The sequence below is a fragment of the Mirounga leonina genome, unplaced genomic scaffold (genome assembly GCF_011800145.1).
Source record: "Mirounga leonina isolate KUSES-001 unplaced genomic scaffold, KU_Mleo_1.0 Mir_151, whole genome shotgun sequence".
Lineage (NCBI taxonomy): Eukaryota > Metazoa > Chordata > Mammalia > Carnivora > Phocidae > Mirounga > Mirounga leonina.
The window spans coordinates 70673112-70695214 of NW_023270377.1; the positions used below are offsets into that span (position 1 = coordinate 70673112).

Consider the following 22103-nt stretch of genomic DNA (forward strand, 5'->3'; position numbering starts at 1 on the left):
AGGCTGTCCAAAAAACCGTGCAGCACTGAACTCCTTGAAGGCAGGAGGAGAGGACATTTCAGAAGAGTAAATGCCGTCAGGGGAGTCGCCTGGCTGTCGCAGAACCCCACAGACCCGGCAGTGGAGGACAGCTCAGAGAAGGCGTGAGGACAGAAGTAACACCGGGAAAAATTATTTGGACTAAACGGCAGGTGGAGAAGCAGAGTGAGGTGGGAAGAGGAAATCAGCAGAATAAGTGAAAGCATTTAAATCTGCTATGAAAACCTCAAGCCACCACTTTAATGCAAGGTCCAGAACCAGCTAATATCTACGGAGACAGATGGTAGATTACCGAATGAGCAAGGCTGGGGGTGTAGGGGGAACAGAATGTGACTTCTAATGGCTATGGGGTTCTTTTGGGGGTGAAAGGTTCTGAAATCGGAATGTGGCTATGGCTGCACAACTCTGAACAGACCCAAAACAATTCAGTGGTTTAAATGAGTGAATATTATGGTATGTGATTGCATCTCAATAAGATGACCAAAACTGAACAAAACAAAAACCTACTGGAGAGGCTGATCCAAGTGAAAACTGAGGGCAGAGGCGGCCGTCCTTATGCGAAGGGCCCCTGAGAAAGCTACAGTGAGGTCTATACCAGGGAGCCCACCACCCAGCCCCAGTGATCTCACAGATCTTCTGAGGCAACCTCCAATATATAAAGTGCATGAACCTGCAACTTGGTTTTGCAAATTACCCTTGAAGTAGCAGGTGAATGAAGGAAATAAGGAGCTCAAATGTCATTCCCTTTGATTACATACTAATGTGGAAATAAGTGGGGTTCAGGCCCTACTAGAACGTAAAATATCCCGCAAAGACATGTGCGTAAGTCAGAAAAAGGGAAGCAGCTGAATGTTCAGTAGAGCACCAATGTTAAACAGCAGTCCAGGAGCAGAGGAGGGCCCGTACAATCCACCCAGCGGTCCCACACGTCTGTTATCTGAAAGGTGCCACGCTGGACACCTGAGACACACAGGTGCACAACCCCACCTTCAGAAATGGAAAGGCACTCTGTCTGGGAGAGGATGTGAAAAGTAAGGGCTCTTTTCCCTGGTTGATTCTAATGTGTACCCGAGGCCAGAATCTACTGAAGGAATCAGAATCCTTACTTTAACAGAGAAGGAAAGAAGTGTGCAAAGAATTCAAATGTTATGCATGTGTTGACCTAGCTAAGCACCCTAAGAGTCGGGACTAGAATCTGTGTCTCCTGATCCACAGGTCAGGACAACCAAACCTACTGGTGTGAGTGTGGGTGTGTGGGGGCACAGGGTGGACATCCTTAGAAAATTCTGGCCTCAAAAACAGCGGTCAGATCCCATGAAAAGAAACTAAAGAACAAACACCTGGAAATAAGTGAAGAAATAAATGACCTTGCGATTGGGCTGGGAAGACGCCTCGAAACGCAGGGATTTTATTGCCCGGTTCTATGCCCTAGTGGGACCAGATGCCCAGCAACTGGAATTAATCGATGAGGAGGTAGGATTTTGTAACTTCACAGGTCTGGTCTGATCAGGAAATTTTTTCACCCAATGAGCCCAGGGTTATAAAAAATAAACACCAAGGAACGTAAGAGCAGAGGCTTCATCCTCTCGGCTATCCGTGGGGCCTGTGCAGTCTGCAAAGAGCAGGGCGGCCCAGGCCGACCAACCTTCACAGACCACACTAAAATCTTCTGAAGAAGTGCCTGGTGAATGCTCTGGCCGACGTGCATCGAGCCGTCCCATTACCGAGCCGTGTGCTTCTTACCTATAATTCCACTGTCCTTGCTTTCCAGGGTGGAACTAGGGCTGCTAATGGTCTCACAGGGACTTTTGTTGGCTGCCGTCTTGCTGACACAGCTATTCAAGGTTGAGCAGGGGCTATCGGTGCTAGGAGATGCGGTGCTGCTTGTTAGTGTGGAGCAAGGACTGATGCCTTGGCTCAGAGCTGTGCACTGCAAGACGAACGGAAGGAGGAGTTAGCACGGCTTCACACAGGACGCTTCTACACAGTCTTTTGTTTCTGACGCTAAAGCAATAAACTAAAAACAGGAACATGGAAAACAGTTTTTTTTAAAGTGAGGCGGCTTCATACATACATATGTGGCCTTCCAAATTTTAAAAGAGAAATCTCTCTTCTGTCCCTTTCCCCTGTGATTTTTTTTTTTATTTATTAAAAGGGCAGTCTTAGAAATAATTTAGTGGGAACGCACATTCGTAAAATAGAAATAGCAAACAGGCAGACTTCCTTTCATTTAAAGTCTGCAGAAGACAAATGGGTTCTTTGACCTCTGTATGGAAAACCTGGGAACTCTGTTTTTGTAATGTTTCATGAGCACTGCAGCCTGATTCAATTCCTGAAGATTTATGGGCTCTGCTCGCAGAGCCAGGGGGCTGGTGGCCACCGCCATCTCAATCAGTGCGTGACACCCTCGCAGAGGCCCTCCGCAGGGGGGCGGGAGCTCTGGCCCCTCACTGCCATGCACACGTTACCCATGTCCATCCTGAAGCAGCAGGCTGCTGGGTCCCTAGAATGCGGAATGCTCTCCCATGCACAAACCATTTGCTCGCATCTTATTTTGTCTCTGCCTCATCTCCTACAAATCTTTTCCTCATCCCACTGACCCTCCAAAATCTCAACCCTAAAAAAACGCACAGGAAAGCACATCCCAAAGCAGCCAGCTGAGAAGAATTGGTGTTACAAAGATAAAAGGAGTATCCTTAATATGGGATTCTTTCAGCCACTTAAAGTCATTCAGCTACTCTTCCCTGGGTGGTGACTTGAAGGTTAACATGGATATTTTCTTGAGTTCCGCACCCTTCCGCCTCGCCCCACCTCCCCACTGCAGAAATCACAAACTGTTGAAGTAAATTTCAATACACAACAGCCCAAACTCCTTTGACTGAACAATGACTCCCCCACGCAGGGACGGGGAGAAGACAGGTTATGCCTTCCTTCACGCATACTCTGAGCAGGTATGATATGCAGTGTCTTCCTTGGGCATTACCATGGTCTCACTGTTTCCTTCAATGGTTATGTGTGTGGCACTTGGGATCCCTTCTCCCAGTAAAAATCCCAGCCTTGTCAACAGTTCTTGAGCTGCCGGCGAACAGCTCGGTTCATTATCGGCCTTTGCTTCTGGAACAAAGAAAGAAAACAATGAAGATGCCCCTCTGGGGAATTTCAGTTTTGCATCTGGAGGAGCTCGCGCTACAGCTGCTTGTCTGGTGCTTTTGTGTATTTTCATAAAATGCACAAAGTTTGACAATGCTGCCTGTCCTCTAGCAATACATTCTAATTAAGAGGCTGTGACAGGTTAAGAAAACAGTGGAAGAGAAACTCCAAGTGCAAAGAGTGAAATATTTGACCTGAATCAGAACACAGTGTGATTATACGATAGCAATTTCTATTTCCATGGCATGTGAAAAATGGGTACACCTCAGACACCAGAGGCAGAAAGAGGCCTGCCTTTCATCTTAACTCTCCAAGAGGACAGGGTGGCCAATGCCCACCGGAGGCGGAGATAAAGTTAAACCTTAGTGGCATGCTGGCAGAGCCCCAAGCTACTTAAATGTTGGGGTAAAACTGAAATCCAAGCTCTCATTAACCAAAACATGGGCAGGACTACTTTGGCGGGTTTCCACAGCCACAGCCAAGTCCAAACCAGGACTCCAACTCAAGGGTCAATCGTCAGGAATCCACTCTGAAACAAAGATTTTAAATCCCAGCGAAATGTGTCCCAAGAGACAAAGCCCAGTGATACACTCTGCTGTTCATGCGGAGATGGAGAGAAATCAGGCTGTATTCTCTGAATACTCCACGGTAATGCTGGATGCACAGTTAACCTGAAGGTCACAGCGCATGCTTGCAACCTTTTCCTTCTCTGGCCTCCCCTAAGAAGCTGCTCATCTTGCTTTTTGCACTTAAAAGAATTCTGTTGTTGGGTTTAAATGTTGAGCTATAGGTTAACCTTGTATCCAAAAGCCTAAGGGAACTTAATTAAGGGCGACGAAATGATACATCATTCTAACACCTCTCATGTATTTTTAAATCAGCATCCATCAGGGAATGAACTAACGTATAAAGCATACCCTGCTTACAGAAGTTTGAACTTAAGAACAATATGCAACCTGTAATATACTCACTCATCTTAATGTTTTGTTCTTTTTTGTTAATCGTCTAGAGACGAGACCCATACATTGATGAACCAGTTTTTCCTAGATGTGGAAATCTGCAGATAATAAGTCTTAGAAATACAACATGAGGAAAGAACAAAATAGCAGTGTTACCTTTGAGCTACAGTATCACCACCAAAGTTCAATGCTAACGTTGCCTTTTGTAAGGAACCGCAAAATCAAAACCAGTAGAGCTGAGAAGACCATTTGTATTATCCTCACTCACATACCAGTTTTGCTCAGTCATGCTCCCAGGATAGCAGCTACACGGGAAACCAGGCTGGCTGTATCCTCAAGGAAGGAAAAGCATCCCGCCCCTTGCTTACTCTCAAAAGCTCCCAATGTTTGCACTAAGAACTGTGGTTTGCCAGCTTGGATTTTTTTTTTTTTTTTTTTTTTAGTTGCTCAACAAAACTGCAGGGGTAAAATAACCAAGGCTTGATTGTTCTGGGTTAAGAGAGCCCACATGTTTCTGGATCATCTGTGTTAAACTCGTACCAGGAAGGGGCAGTGACTCCAAGCCAAAGGGGTAAGAGAGCACCCCGGGGCAGGTCAACCACACCCAGAAGGCCACTCTACAAAAGGTCCCTTCCCACCAGAGAGTTCCACCATATTTTCATTCCCAAAGTACTTGGGCATTGGGAAAAGCAGGCAGGGACCAAACCAAATCAGCAAAACCCAGGCACACCCAAGGGCTGAACCACTTCAGAACAGGATCAGTCCCACCCTCCCTCGCCCCAAGGCTCAGGCAGGGCAGCTCTTTTATCTCAGGGGGCAGCTGGACCAGAGGGAGCCAACAGGATGCAGATGGCAAGAGGAAGAAGTGGGTAAGGGGGCGGAACTCAGTAGTTTCTCTACTCCACACCTCCCTTTCCTTTCGACACAATCTCTATACTGCTCCCCAACTGTGAATGTGCCCCTGAATGTCTAGCTCCTGGTTCAACCTGAAACTCCAGGGAAAGCGCCAGAAACACTCCCAGTTGGCAGTAGCTGTGGAGACACCCAGAGCTTGGCTGCCACAGAATTTACCGTGACAACAAATGAGGCCACAGCCAGTTGTTCACATGGGGCTCACTCTGAGACCCTGCATCCCACGTGTCCCTGGGGAATGGGGTGCCCCCTTAGGAGTCACTGCTGCCTCCACATTGTGTCCGCAGACACCCCAAATTGCCAAGGTTTTCATTAAAACATATATATTTATGCAAAGACAGCTGACTCTTCATTCAAACCTCCCCCCTTCAGACGAGTTGGGAGCTGTGGCAATTCCCAGGTTTAATGTCTGAATTGACAGGACACTCCCCCAAGCTCATGATCAACTTGTTCTCTTAACCATTCAGTCTGTACTTGGATGCCACCAAAGTTCCAAAACCCCACCTGGGTTCCGAATGCTTGAACAGACGTTCTTTATTTCAGGTTTAGCAACCAGTAAGTCACTGCAATTTCATTTTGTCCAAAAGCTTCCCAACTGTCTTTTCACATTATTCTCTTTTCTCAAATGTCATTCCAGTGACCTTCCCCTCAGAAGCCCCCTTCAGTTTGAATCCCTTAATCCACGTCAAGCTGTCCACATTTCCCCCTGCCTAACGTGCACAGCTTTCTCTCTCTGAACTTTTCATTCTGGCAGAAGGACCCCTGGGTGAAGAGTGACAGTGCCATTTTGAGAGAGAGGAGTTGCCTACAAACTCACACTGATACACTGGACTGTGAAATTAAAATGCATTTCTACTTCCACAGTCGATCACCAAATACTGAAATTTGAACAGTCAGATAAGATTTTCTTAGAGCTCATTCTTACTGCAAAATGACCCCCTAAACCAAAATCCAGTGGGATACTCTAAATGGAAAGTATTTTCATTCGTGTAGTTAATATTAAATCACTCATCAATAAAAAGTGTACCTTACCCAAAACCAGCAGGATAAGAACTGGAAAGACATCTCTTAGCAACACTTTACATCTCCTGAATTTAAATATCCAAAGAATTTATGATGGCTGTATTTGGAGCTGAAAGAATAACTTCCTGGGAATCCATTAGACAAGTGGAGAGTGATAATCCTTCCCAGTAATGTTTTCATGGAATCCTCAATATCACACCATAATGGAATAATCAAGTGGAGAAAAGCAAATGGAATTTCTTGGGTCATTTCCTGTCTCTTTCTAACTAATCACACTCGGACTTGCAGCACCAACCCTCAGGTACGGTCCATAAACTGACCAGCTCCTCAATTACTGCCATCATAAAGTCAAATCCATTTGTGCCCCTTATAACCATCCCCCCCATCCTTCCCCACAGTCTCAGAAGAAAGGACTTCTATCAAAGCTCTTCTGGACCACTCAGTGTGAACCTCTCTAACCCTCAATTTCCGCATGAGGGAAGTGGCCATAACCACTTCTTAAAGGTTGTGAGCTTAAAAAAAAAAAGGTGAGAAAATACCTTGTACACCAAGCATCTTTAAGATAAGATGCTATATCAAAGTTGGTCATTATTTATACCAACTCTAACACCAAGAGCCCACTTTCTCACTATTATTTCATTTTCTGGTTTCACAGATTCCTGTCTATATTCAATGTGTTTATATTTCTCTTACCTAACAAAAAATAGTTTTTTGTTTATGACTTTTCTGCCTTAAGTAACTTTTTTTGAACTCATTATTCCTTCAAGATAATAAATTTCCTCCTTTTTCTAATTATCGAACTGTTCCCACTTGGCCCACACTTACTGCTTTTTTTTTTTTTTTAAGATTTTATTTATTTACAGAGAGAGACACAGCGAGAGAGGGAACACAAGCAGGGAAAGGGAGAAGCAGGCTTCCTGCCAAGCGGGGAGCCTGATGTGGGGCTCAATCCCAGGACCCTGAGATCATGACCTGAGCCGAAGGCAGACGCTTAACGGCTGAGCCACCCAGGCGCCCCGCACACTTACTGCTTTCATTTCTCATCTCATCATTCTTTCTTAAAGTCCGACTCTGTTAGAACTGTGGAGGTCCCTGGGGATGACCAAAGATCATTCTGTCAAGAGAAGTCCTTTCTCTGCTCTCATCCTCCTCAAACTCTAGGAGCTTGGACACTGTTGGCAATGTTCAGCCATTTACTACCATGTGACCTTGAGCAATTTACTTAATAACAGTTTCCAAAATAGTACTTCTGAATTGAGTCCGTTAAATGAGACACAGCCTTGATGGATGTTAGTCCTTTCCTCTGCTTCTAAATGTCCATGACCTGCTTCTTGCTAAACTTCTTGCCCTCCCTAACTTCTGTTCACAAGCATTTTCCTATTTCTTCCTGACTGCTCCTTCTCCTAAGGCACCCTCCCTCCTTGATTTTCCAAAAATAGTATTTATAGAGGAGCATCTACCCATGAACCTGAGCTGACTGCCATTAATTGACTTCTAGTCCTTACTTAATACAAAAACGTACTTATCACACAAGTTATCTTTAAGCTCTCCATCCCATTCACCCTATATTGAAACTGTATCAAACCTTACTATTTCCTCTTTCAAAATGTCTCCTGAATTAGCCTCTTTCTTTCCAGCCATACTGCCACTTATCAAGTCCTCATCCCCTCAAGTCTAGATAACTATCAGACTCTGGACCAATTTTCTCATCTCTTTTTTTTTTTTTCCCCTGTCTTCCTTTCCTTCCTCACAGCCAGTGGTTCTCAAACTTTTTGTCTCAGGTTTACTCTTAAAAATTGAGAACTCCAAAGAGCTTTGGTATATGTGGGCTATTGATATTTATCATACTAGAAATTAAAACTAAGAATTTTTTAAACCTCTATTACTTCATTTTAAGTTCATAAAACCTACATGTTAAACATTTTTAACAAAAAATTTTTTCAAAGATTTAATTTGTAAGTAATCTTTACACCCAACATAGGGCTTAAACTTATTTATAACCCTGAGATCAACAGTTACATGCTCTACCGACCCAGCCAGCCAGGGGCCCCCAAAATATTTTCAGTTTAAAAAGTTAAGAATAGCATTGTTTTATACTTCTGCAAATTCTTTTTAATGTCTGATTTAAATAGAAGACAGCTAGATTTTTCATGTCTGCTTCTGCATTCAATCTGTTGTGATATCTTCTTTTGGTTAAAGCATGTGAAGAACTGTGTGGTCTCAGAGATATGTAGATGGGAAAGGGAGGAGCCTTCTCAAATACAGATTCTCTTCTTTGATACCGCACCAAAATTTGACAAGTAGCAATTTCTTAAAGGTTAGCTCTACTCTTGACTTTGAATCTGTATGAATACACTTTTTGTACTGTTACAATAAAAAGTCAATAGTCTGTTACAAGCGTCAAATGAATTTTTACCCATGATTTTTTAACATCATGCATTGAGTAATTTGGAAAATATTGGTTTTGCAGATCTTGCAAGTGCTGACACATTTTATTATATAATACCAAAATATCACATTAATATCACCACATCTCAAATGAAAAGTCCTGAGAAGCCATCAAGCTCAAGGTGACAGATACAAATTCCCAAAAACCTAAGTTTTCACTTGGTCAAATTTTATCATTAGCAAGGAATCCCTGTCAGTTTGTTTTAATTGAAATGACACACTCATTTTGTTCCTTTTTGAGAAAATGTGTGTCAAATACCCAATTCTGAATAACCATGGTTTGCCAGTCATTCTTTCAAGTAAAAATGGTGTTCCATTAAAAAATTGGCTAGGTCAGCTTGCAATTAAAACAATCACACAAGCTGTTTTCTTTGAGACCACCATTACACTTCAGCATGCAGTAGAAGTGCTTTATGGAGACTTCCCCTTTCACCACACAGACTATTTAAAAGATCAGTCTAGGGTCAAGATTTGATAACCTTATTTTCAGTACTTTGTCAGGGACGTTACTCAGTGAGTTATTATTTTTAATGCTAGTGCATGGTGGTGCAAAATCCTATGCCTAGCTCTACTACAGCAGGTACCCCCAACTCAATGTGCACTAAGGCCTCAGTCTTACCAACAACTGCACCATCAGTGCAAATGTCAATGCAAGAGATATGGAAATATCTTCCCAATAATCATTACAAAAAGCGTTTTGACCTCACAGATCCTCAGTGAGGGTCTTGGGAATGCCAGAAGTCTACAGCCTATACCTTTTTTTTTTTTTTTTTAAGATTATTTATTTGAGAGAGAGAGTGAGAGCCCAAAAGCGGGTAGGGTCAGAGGGAAAAGCAGACTCCTTGCTGAGCAGGGAGCCTGGGGGGGCTCGATCTCGGAACTCCGGGATCATGACCTGAGCCAAAAGCAGTTGCTGAACCAACTGAGCCACCCAGGCGCCCTACAGCCTATGCTTTTGAGAACCTCTGCTTTAAGTCTTCAATTGTGCTCAATTCTCCCTTTTCTTTAAAATAAATAAAAAGCCATTGCTGTATACACCTCTCAATCTATTAACTGATCTCTCATCTCCCCTTACCTGCTCAAAGCCTTGTGGCAAAAAGGCAATGGTCTATCCCCACCAATTCCATTTCCCTTTCGCCTACCTACAACTTAAATTCATTCACCTTCGCTAGCCTCGTGAAACTGCCCGGGTAGGCACAGTAATGTTGTCTTTTTAAAAGGCCATCTCCTCATTTGATTTTCCTGTAATTTTGACCTTGCTAATCCTCCGTCCTACAAGGAGGAAAGTGGCACCTATCACATCAGACACTCAGAGAGGAAATCCATAGTTTCCAGGATTGCTGTATGGTCTTGTGGGTTCTTCTATCCTTTCTCTGTCCTCTTCTCCCAGTGACCCTTTCCCTAGTCTGACACACCTCTCATTTCATCACATTCCCTCTAAACAAAAGTTCATACCCAGAACTCTTGAGACCCAGTCTGATTTTCCACCTGTTCCGTGGGCACTTCTGCCTAGATGTTCCATCAGCATCTCAAACTCAACATGCCTGAAACTGAACTCAAACCAAAACGGATGGTTCCCTCTCTCTTAGTGCCCCTTGAATGTCGTCTCAAAGCCTTGAAGTCATCATCTTTGTCTCTTCTGGCTTCTAGGTCCATGCAATTTCTCAAGAATCTTCCTATTCCTCACCTCTTCCTTCCTGATCCTGTTCAAATTTGAGACCTTACTCTGTCTATCTCACTACTGAAACCTCTTCCTAACCCTAGTCTCTTTCCTGCCCCCACTGCATCCTATACTTCATTGTCAGGTAAATCTTAAGGTAATCAAATCCTTCCAACTCAGCTCCTCCACGGGCACCCAGCTTGGATTAGTCAACACTACTCCCCCCTTGCATTACAGTCACTCTGCATATACAGGTCTTTAATCCCCAATGAGACTCTAAGGTTCCATAAAGAAAGAACCTATGCTTGATAACCCATCTCAAATAGCATCCAAAATAGTGCTTTTCGTAGCATCAGAATTAATATTTACTTAAGGAAATGCAGAATGAACGGATACCCTACCTCTGGTCTCTCTTCCATGGTACACATACCAGGCACATCCCCTTTCTGAACTTTCATCTAACTAAAAACTTAATCAACTATTAGTCAAATGGCATATCACCATTCTAAGCTGGATGTCTGAAATTATAATCAAAAGCATAAGGTGTCAGTATTTATTTAAACATATCTTTAAAAAAAGATAGCTTTGCCATCTCCTCCCAAGATAGCTTTGCATGTAATTATTGCTTCATATGTGTTAGTTTTACTTGCTAACTAGATTGCCAGAAGAAAAGTTTCATCATATTTTGAGACTGATCTTCACCAAGCAATGACTCATTAGACTAAAACTTTCTCACCCCTCCCCATCAAAGCTTGCTCAAGTAGCTAATGACAGATGGAAGCAAACCTAAATGGATTATGGTTGCCCCTAATTCAAAGAAATATAGCTGTGATCCTACAGTAATTGAATAATCCTAATTTATCTGTTGTTTTTTTAATTTTTCCCTTAAGGGGCGCCTGGGTGGCTCAGTCGTTATGCGTCTGCCTTCGGCTCAGGTCATGATCCCTAGGGTCCTGGGATCGAGCCCCACATCGAGCTCCCTGCTTGGCGGGAAGCCTGCTTCTCCCTCTCCCACTCCCCTTGCTTGTGTTCCTGCTCTCGCTATCTCTCTGTCAAATAAATAAATAAAATCTTTAAAAAATAAAAATTAAAAAATAAATAAAAATAAAATTTTCCCTTAAGGCAGAGGTATTGTCTTGTGGGTAAATGACATTCTCCCCCTAAATAATATGTTGGTTTAGCAATAGGAAGCTCATTTGTGAAGAACATGTTCTGTATGACACACAGGTTATTGGAACTATTTGATAGAAAAAGGGGGATTGTATTTTGTTTGAGGAGCTCATTAAGTCACTCTTTTTCCCCAGAGTAGAAAATGCTGTTTTTCCAAAATATTTTAGAATATTGAATAAAGTAGAATATATTTCTCTAAAGAGGTGTCCAGGTGAATGTAAACTTTAACAGATTGATTATTCGCATATAATAAAAATATTCATCTGCCCATATCATACAAACCACTTTCCAGATGGCTAAAATATGCAAATTTGCATAAATACAATTACTTATAAATTAATGAACAAATTCAAAGTGCTCATTGGTTTTGCTTTGCTTTGATTTAAATTTCAAATAGCTAAGAATCAAGAATTTATGGAGCTAAACCATAAAACGAAGCAGCTTAGCCTGGGAAGGGTATTTCAAACATTTAGGAATAACTTGGTATTTCATGAGCCTATGGGAAATTTTGAAAGCATTTCACAAAGAGCTGTTTCCAATAGTTTGTTAGGCCGGTAAATACGGAAATGCTGTCATTGACAGCATCCAGAAAAACATCTTAAAGATTAAAAAGAAAATGCCCACAGGAAAGATGAAAAGCTAAGACAAAATTTTAAGAGTTAAAACTTAAGTGATGATGCTTGATATTCAACCCTAGACAGTAGGGTTTGTCTACCATACATTAGTGAATGCTTGGGTTAATACCCAAACTCAATTAGTTGTAGTTTGCTTCAGCCTCTCCTTTAGGTTCACTGACCTGGACATAAAATTTACACTTTAATACGGCAGATTTAATGAACCCTACTGAAATGTAAAAGATTCCCTGGGGATTACAAAACACACCATCCTTTACTAATTGTCCAGCTGAACTGTGTTAAGCAACCACTTTCTCATGAACCAGCAGATAACTGCTGGGGCTTCCACCAACATCACGGCTATCCACACGAGACCATATGCTTATGAACATGAACCGTACCTCTTCCCCTTTTCCTGAACACTTAAAGGGAAAACGCACCCTATTTCTTAATTCTAGGCCAAACTTCCGGAAACTTCTGGTCTGTATTCAGAGCCCCGGTGGGTCGTAATTTCAGTCCCCGTGGACACAGACAATGCCACTTCTGGTCTGTATTCAGAGCCCCGGTGGGTCGTAATTTCAGTACCCGTGGACACAGACAATGCCACTTCTGGTCTGTATTCAGAGCCCCGATGGGTCGTAATTTCAGTCCCCGTGGACACAGACAATGCCAGATCTGAGGGCTCGGGTTGCAGGCTATGCCAGTAATATCAATCTTTACACTGGAATGTTCACCGGGCAGCCAAGCAGTCGAGAAAGCCTCCCCCAAGAAAGACAGCTGATTCCACCTTGGGCAAGAGGAGAAAAGTGGACAATCGGAACTCTTTTTAACCTCTCTTCTTTGCCCAATACAAATCCTAAATTTCTCCCCCACTCTTATCCCAGAGGGAGTCCAAAACTCTGCACAGGACCTCAGTGGTATTCCCCACCAGGGAGAAAGGTTACATCATGGAGTCTAGGCCAGTCAAAACACCAAGGGCATAAATGACCAGGACTTCAAAGGCTTTGGAGGGTGGGGATGAGGGTAAGGGGTGGTTTATTCTGAAATGGGCAAATGGCTTGGTAAATCGGATCATTGACATTCACTTCAGAGGACCAGGTTTTTATTTTTCTTTCAAAATCCAGCATAGAAATGAGAGAAGGGATCTGAAAATCACCAAATGCCCATCACCACGAATTCACCACCACCAAGAGGGTCCTCATGTCTGTAGAATGGCCATCCTAACCAGACACCACCGGGGACTCTCCCCTCTTCACCACCACGCACCTGGCACCCTGCCCCTCCTCAGCACAAATCCTAGTTGTGAACCTCTTACGCAAACCAAACAGCCTGGTGCCTGGACAGAAGGGAAAGAGTACAATTTCTCATGCCAAGACGCAGGCAACAGCACCCTTCCCTGCCCACGATGCCCAACTCCTGGCCCCATCTCATCTCCCACCCATTCCAAACTCCCCTTGCTGAGGTTTATCTTCTGCCAATTCCTCTTCCCAGCTCATTTTTAGGTTTATTTTCACCACCACCCTACTTATTCCATTTTCCTACTATGTCCTACTTCATACCTCTCCACAGTACATAATCACAGAAACACAAAATGCACACACAGTGGTTAGAACATAAAGGAGCTGTACCTCTGACTACCCACAATTAGGGAGTGGAGGATGCCAGGTATTCCAAAGGGGAAATAGGGATGAGCTTTCTCTTTCAGCATTACCACATAAACTTGTATCTACATTGAGGGTAAAATGGGCTTCTCTACATAAGCCAGGATTCCTAACCACATGTTCCTGCAGGAAAATGGGATATAAGTTCAAACATACAAATTAAAGACCATGGAGTCATGAGTTGGGGACCCCTTGCCACCCAGGAATGGAACAAATGGAAAATCCCCAAACTGATTTAAGAAATAAAGATTAATACATCCATGAAATACTATAGTTTGTAATGTCTGTTACATTCATTTCCAGATCTAGAAAAAAAGGTATAAAATATCTTTACTAAAAGATTTCAATTAATTTGGACTTTTATTTTGGCTCTTAGTTCAACATTCCCTAAAGAAAAACTTTAAAAGACAAAAAGCTTTCAAAAGCTACCAAATGCTTTTAAGAAGGCTAGTTATCAGAAGCTTGTCCACTGAAAGTGTCAGCTTTTCAGCCAAAGCCTATTGAATACTCCAAAACGAGGGAGTACCAAAAAAGCAAAACAGAAGAGTGCTGGAAGCCGTCTACTGGCTGGCTTTCCTTATCTCCCTATGCCGGGGAGGTCAAAATTGAGAGGAAATAAGGCTCAACCCTTAAACAATGCATATGCACCCACTCGACTATTCCTACGCGGTGTATGTAATTCCAAGAATTTACATTAGCTCAACAGATCTCTGGAACTGGCGGAGGGGGCGGAAAAAACCTCCCAAATAGAATTCAATTTGGCAAAGCATTCCTACAAGAGGCACTCAAGTTTCACTCAGAAATGGAATGTCATTATGTAAAATCTTTCGGGGTAAAAATCATTGAAAACATATTCTTACCATTCTCATTGGGCTCTGCTGCCTTGGACACTTCTCGGAACGGGATTATAACTGCATCTCCAGGCACTCTGGGGCTTTCCACATACTTGGGCTTCCTGACGGGACCTGCAGTGGAAAAGATCTGAGTGTGGCTAATTCTTTCCAGACGCAAACAAAGCTTCGGCATGTACAGCGTGTGTCCTCACCAGGACCCAAATATGCCTCAAGGAAGAGCCGGCCCCTTCTCCTCCCTTGAACACACACACGGTCATTTCAGTACAGACGTGGGAATGTCCAGCCTGGGCTGCCAAAGCAGGAATGGGTAAGCTCAGTTCCGAGAATGTCAACTCTGACAAAAACAAAACAAAAGCTGCTCTTTCGCTGTGAAGACTCTATAGCTGTCTTTGGTGTACATCAAGGAAGCGACTTTGACATGTTCAAACCTGGACAGCTTCTGGCAAAGGGCTTTTTATTTGGAATTTGTCTCTAACTGGGACAAAGACGATTGGGTTGCTTGCTATCTCCAAAGTCAGGAGGCAAGGATTACAAACAGCCAGGCTGTCCCATCAACACACTCCGAGCAGCATTTTATCACACTGGTGACGCACTGCAATTGTGTGGGGCAGAGAAGGCGATGGCGTTCTTGGCACATGACAGAGCCGCCTTCAAAAAGGCACAGAAGCCGGTCCAGCATGCGACTCGGGGACACAAGAGAGCCCGTCAGTCCTATTTCTCACCTTCCCCTCCACCTCAACTTATCATCGGAAAATCCGGAGTTCTCAGTGAGACTGAATTGACCCCTCACACGTCGGTGGTGGCAATGAACAGGGGCAGCCACTTTGGAAAACAGTTTGGCAGTTCCTCAAAAGGTTAAACACACAGTTATTATAGGGCCCAGCAATTCCACTTCTATACTCACACATGTTCGCATAGGAGTTTGCACACCCATGCTTCTGGTAGCATTATCAAGAGCCAAATGCCCATCAGCTGATGACAACAGAATGTGATCTAGCCATACAGTATTGGGCAACAAAGAGGGATGGAGTACTGATTTATGCGACAGGAGGAAACCTGAAAACACGATGCTACATGAAGGAAGCTAGTCCCCACGGACCACATATTATAGGGGTCCATTCGTATGGAATATCCAGAACAGGCAAATTTATAGAAACAAAGAACGAATGGTTGTCAGGGGCTGAGGGATATGCAGGCTAGTGGGGTGACGGCTAAAGGGCATGAGACTCCTTTTTGGAGTGATTATCATGTCCTAAAATTAGTGGTGATGGCTGCACGACCTTGGGAATATACTAAAAATCGCCATAGTGTACACTTTTTAAATGCATGGATTGTAGGATATGTGAATTATATCTAAATGAAGCCACATAAAAAAAAGACTGCCCATCCTGTCTGTTCCTTTCAAACATCGATTGTAGGATATGTGAATTATATCTAAATGAAGCCACGTTAAAAAAAAAAAAAAAAAAGACTGCCCATCCTGTCTGTTCCTTTCAAACATCACATTACATCTGGCCCAGAATCACCCACTTGACTTTCATTTTCCTTGGTTGCCTTCTACTTAAAGTGCACTTTTCACAAGGCCACAGAGACAGGGAGCATTTCACACCAGTAAGGGAAAAGCTGGTGGAAAGAGTGGCAGACAGGGGTCCACAGCCCTCCCTCGTGCTCAGCCCTGAGCCACAGCCCCGACCCTCTCCGGCCTTGGCTCCGTCACCGCACACTGAAACGGTGGGTCAGGCGGATCCATGAGCATCCTTCTGCATCAAACATCTTATGCGCCTAAGGAGTTCCGTTCAGAGTGTGGTCTGTGGTGAGAGATGCTGCCATCTAAAGGCTTACTGCAAAAGCATCTACATCAGTATAAAAATAATCCAATTCCCAGCCGCCTACAATGTACTACACATTAAAACAGGCTACATTATCAAAGAAGCATATGGTATTTGACAAACAGGGATATTATTTCAAACTTTAGAAATCATGGTTTTTAAATGGCTAATACAGTATTCAATCACATGGCTGTCTCCATAATTTATTTAACCCTGTCAGAAAGAGGATTTTTCAAAGGTTAAATTGGAATGGTTATAGGGGAAGGGGGAGAATTCACAATATGAACGTAGGATGTAGGCTATACAGCAAAATACAAAGCGTAGTTTACTCAGATTTTATCTAGAACATACACATATCCCTATATAAATATGCATGGAGAGAAGACTAGGGGGAGGGGGGTATAAGGGGAAATTTAACATATTTGCTATGGAGGAGCCAGATATTAGGAAGAAGGGCTCTAACAGGGCAGGAAGAAATGGAAGCAGGACAAGTACGAGAACCTTTCTACACTTTTGGTTCCTGACCTATTCTCTGTGATTAAAAAAAAAAAAAAAATCACAGGCATCTTTCCCCCCCTTAGATCTGCGGTCTTCCACTTAAAGGACTCAGGGGAGGTAAAGCCCTTTATTATTGCCCAATGATTCAAATTGCCCCAACCAGGGGTGCCTGGGTGGCTCAGTCGTTGGGCGTCTGCCTTCGGCTCAGGTCATGATCCCGGGGTCCTGGGATCGAGCCCCGCATCGGGCTCCCTGCTCTGCGGGGAGCCTGCTTCTCCCTCTCTCACTTCCCTTGCTTGTGTTCCCTCTCTCACTGTGTCTCTGTCAAATAAATAAATAAAATTTAAAAAAAGAAAAACAAAAAACAAAAAAAAACCAAATTGCCCCAACCAGCAACATGCCACTGCTCAAGAGACATCTGTAAATTTCTGCTCACCTTAACTCTTCAGGGTATAGTAACAGCAAATCCAACAGCAGCTCTATTTACAGGCTCCAATCTACCTACCCCATATATCCTTCAAAAATATTCTCTAATAGTAAGTACTCTTAAAACGTGGGCTATTTCACATGGAGGTACAATGGTTTTTATGGAAATGGCTGACATCGAACCGCAACATCACCCAGAGCCTTCAGAAAGCATCCATGCCCATCCATTTAATGGTCTATCACTGTGTTCTGCTCAGAGGCCAACTGCTAACTATAAGAAATACTTGGCATTGAGGAGTCAGAGTGTTAAGAGCAGAGCCTCTGGAATTGGGCAGACCTACCTAGGTTCAAATATGGTCCCCAGCCTCCCCAACTCAGGCCTCAGTAATATCACAGAGATAAAAGATGAACAAGTAAGCCTCTTGTTCCAAGTGGAACATCCATGAGAGCAGAGACAGGTGGATCTGGTTCCCAGGCTTAGCACAGTACTTGGCACAGTGAACAGTGATGCTAGATAGGAAAGGAGATATGGAACATCCCAAAGTAAATAGAACGTGTATTCAGTGATCACACAAGGCTAAGCCCTTACATACATTAATTCATTCGGTGGTAGTAACTTTGGGAGAAGAACACTACTTCCATTTTTAGGTCAGGAAACTGAGGCTTTGTTTGTCGTGGCCTACACATGGCAAAACACTAGTTCTGTGGTCCATGCAGTTTGAAGCCCATGTACTCAACCAACACTCAGCACTGATAAAAGTGGAAAACCCAGATGAGACATGCAGTTCTAGAAAAGGCCAGAGCAGAACCTTCCACCACCACCTAGTCATCCATGAACCTTAGGACAGTCAACAAAGATTTTATTCATACTTGTCTCTGATCATCCCTTTCACTAAGAATTGAGAGATTATAAAGTGATTATAGGCACACTTGAAATATTGCAGATATTGCAATAAAGTGAGTCAAATGAATTTTTTTGTTTCCCAGGGCATATGAAATTATGTTTACACTGTGGTCTGTTAAGTATGCAATAGCATTGTGTCTAAAAACAATGTGCATACCTTAAGAATCATTTTATTGCTAAACAATGCCAACTATCATCTGACCTTTCAGTGAGTAGTGATCTTTTTGCTGGTGGAGGGCCCTGCCTTGATGTTGATGGCTGCCGACTGATCAGGGTGGTGGTTGCTGAAGGTTGGGGTGGCTGTGGCAATTTTTTAAAGTAAGAAAACAATGAAGTTTGCCACATCAACTGACACTTTCATGAACGAATTCTCTGTAGCATGTGATGCTGTTTAATAGCATTTTTACCCACAGAAATTTTTTTTTTTTTTTAAGATTTTATTTATTTATTTGACAGAGAGATAGAGAGAGAGAACAAGTAGGCAGAGAGGCAGGCAGAGGGAGAGGGAGAAGCAAGCTCCCCGCCGAGCAGGGAGCCCAATGCGGGGCTTGATCCCAGGACCCTGGGATCATGACCTGAGCCGAAGGCAGCCACTTAACCAACTGAGCCACCCAGGCGCCCCGACATTTTTTCATAATTAGAGTCAAACCTCTTAAATCCTGCTACTACATTATCAATTAAGTTTACATAATATTCTAAAATCCTTTGTTGTCATTTCAACAATCTTCATGGTATCTTCATGAGGAGTAGATTCCATCTCAAGAACTATTTGTTTATTCGTAGGAAGCAATCCTCATCCATTAAAGGTTAATCATGAGACTGCAGCAATTCAGTCGCATCTTCAGGCTCTACTCCTAGTTCGAGTTCTCTTGCTATTTCCACCCCATCTGCAGTTACTTCCTCCACTGAAGTCATGAACCCTCGGAGTCCTCCATGGGGGCTGGAATCAGCTTCTTCTTAACTCCTGTTAATGTTGATATGTTGACCATGTCCCATGAATCATGAATGTTCTTAATGGCATCTAGAATGGTGAATCCTTTCCAGAAGGTTTTCAATTTACTTTGTCCAGATCCATCAGAGGAGAATCACTATCTGTGGCAGTGATAGCCTTATAAAATATATTGCTTAAAGAAGACTTGAAAGTGGAAATCAGTCCTTGAACCATGGGCTGCAGAATGGATGCTGTGTTATCAGGCACAAAAACATCGAGCTCGTTGGACATCTCCATCGGAGCTCTTATGTGCCCAGGTGTGTTGTCAATGAGCAGTAACATTTTCAAAGGAATTTTATCCTGAGTAGTAGGTCTCAACAGTGGGCTTAAAATATTCAGTAAACCACGTTGTAAACAGATGTGCTGTCATCCAGGCTTTGTTGTTCCATTTAGAGAGCATAGGCAGAATACATTTATATTAATGCTTAAGAATCCTAGGATTTGGAGAATGGTAAATGAGCACTGACTTCAGTTTAAAGTCACCAACTGCATTAGTCCCTAACAAGAGACAGCCTGTCCCCTTTAAAGCTTTGAAGCCAGGCATCGACTTCTCTCTCATTATTCAAGTCCTAGATGGCATCTTTAGGAACCAACCTCTATTACCATCAAACTTTTCTTCTATAGCTTCCTCATCCCTCCTCAGCCTTCACGAACTGAAAAGAATTAAGGTCTTACTCTGGATTAGCTTTTGTCTTAAGAAAATGTGGTGGCTAATTTGATCTTCTATCCAGACCACTAAAATTTTCTCCCTTTCAGCAACAAGGATATTTTTGGGTTCTTATCACTCATGTGATCACTGGAGTAGCACTTACAATTTCCTTCAAGAACTTTTCCTCTGCGTTCACAGCTTGGTTAACTGTTTAGTGTAAAAGGCCTGGCTTTCAGCCTATCTCAGTTTCTGGTATGTCTTCCTCACTAAGCTTAATCACTTCTAGCTTTTGATTTAAAGTGAGAGATATGTGACTCTGCCTTTCACCTGAACACTTAGAGGACATGGTAGGGTTAGTAAGTGACCTAATTTCAATATTGTTGTGTCTCAGGGAATACCGAGGCCCGAGGAGAGAGAGAAGAGATGGGGGATTGGCCATTTGGTGGAACAGTCAGAACATACCCAACATTGATCAATTAAGTGTGTGGTCTTATATGGGCACAGTTCATGGCACCCCAAAACAATTACAAAAGTAACAAAGATCACTGACCACAGATCACAAAAATAGTAATGAAAAAGTTTGGGGGCGCCTGGGTGGCTCAGTCGTTAGGCCTCTGCCTTTGGCTCAGGTCATGGTCCCTAGGTCCTGGGATCAAGCCCCGCGCATCGGGCTCCCTGCTTGGCGGAAAGCCTGCTTCTCCCTCTCCCACTCCCCCTGCTTGTGTTCCCTCTCTCACTGTGTCTCTCTCTGTCAAATAAATAAAATCTGTAGGGAAAAAAAAAAGAAAGAAAAAGTTTGAAATATTGCAAGAATTATCAAAATGTGATGCAGAGACATGAAGTAAGCAAATGCAGCTGGAAGAACAGTGCCAACGGACTTGCTGGACACAGGGTTGCCACAAACCTTCAATTTGCAAAACCTCAACATCTGGGAAGTGCAACACAGCAAAGTGCCATCAAACGAGGTATGCCTGTATAAACAACTGCTCTCCAACATGATCCATCTAAATTGTTTTCTACAAACAGCTGAACCTCAAATGTATAAAACAAGAAAAATGTGTAACTATAGAGGTTTTGTTCCTTCCTCCTCTCAATTGCTCATTAGAGAATCTTTGCACACTTTCCATTAAACATAGCACATGAACACTCGTTTGCCTTTACTCCTTTTCAAAACATCATTAAAGTTGCAGGAAAGGGATTTGAGAGAGACTGATGGGCAAAGGAGAACACCACAGGCAAGAAACCAAACTTCTGAAAGTGGGAAACAGTTTGCCAAGGAGCAGTGAATTGGGCGGGCTAGAAGAGGTTGGCACTGGGGTAGGCGACAGGACGGCTCAGCCTCAAGGCACCTCTGAAGGCAGGGGCATGGATGGGGCCACACAGGATCAGGGCTTGAGAATCTATTTAAGGGAGAGTTAGACCCTCAGAACCAGGAAGCATTCCCTCTCTCATCCTGGAGGCTGAATTTTTCTCTGGAAAGGCTGAATGCCAAGACCACAGAGACTCAAAAGCTAAACTCTTGAGTGCTAAACTAAGAAACTGGGATTAAGAAAAATTCCACAAGCAGATTGGTGGACCCCAGATGCACCCCCACCCTGAGCTGTGAGATCAGGGGCAGCAAGCTAGCACACCATGGCAGAAAGACATCAGAGGATTCCACTCTGGGGAAAGTCACCAAGAGAAAAGACCGGTAAATAACCAGTTGGGGACATCCCCTAAAAGAAATGGCAGATCCCTAACCAATCACGGTATCACAAAGCCTGTCCTCAACACCTACCCAGTGCTTTCAATCAGCTTCTTTGCTCTTCAGATGTGACCTAGGATCAGACAGTCGAGGAAGACCCTACCCTGAAAGACAGCAACTGAAATAAGAACGGAACTGTGAGGAATCAGAGAAAACAGGAGTAACACCCTTCAGAATGAGAAGAATTATTGCTTCCACCACCCAAAGGGCTACCATGACAAGGGGCACCTAGGGTCCACATGGTGGGCAGCTGAGCAGACTGACTGAAGGATGAGGAGAAGAGAGGCCACGGCAGTGGGAGCCATGTGACCACCAGGTACCCATCTTACACCTGAACTGCTATTAAAGCACAGTGACACTGATTTCTATGCCACTGAAACAAACTCCCCTAAAATGAAGGGGCCACCTTGTCAAGAGGGACCCAAACTGAGAATTCCATTTCCCCACCACCCTCTTACTCAGGGGATACTACTGCCCATCACCTTTCTACACACAGCTCTGTGTTTAAAATAAAATGCTCAATGTTCCCAAACATAAGCTACCTGAAAGTAAAATAATCTGCCCCCCCCACC

General features: G+C 43.4%; 1 protein-coding gene across 5 annotated transcripts in view; it reads right to left on the reverse strand.

Moving 5' to 3' along the window:
* Nucleotides 1-22103, reverse strand: part of TANC1 (tetratricopeptide repeat, ankyrin repeat and coiled-coil containing 1) — a 230247-nt gene that overhangs the window by 70449 nt on the left and 137695 nt on the right. For all 5 annotated transcript variants that reach the window (XM_035007968.1, XM_035007970.1, XM_035007971.1 and 2 more), the window contains 3 exons: nt 14497-14601; nt 3023-3153; nt 1783-1969 (listed from right to left, as the gene is read on the reverse strand). In XM_035007968.1, the coding sequence (XP_034863859.1) occupies nt 1783-1969; nt 3023-3153; nt 14497-14601 (423 nt within the window). The remainder of the gene's footprint in view (nt 1-1782; nt 1970-3022; nt 3154-14496; nt 14602-22103) is intronic.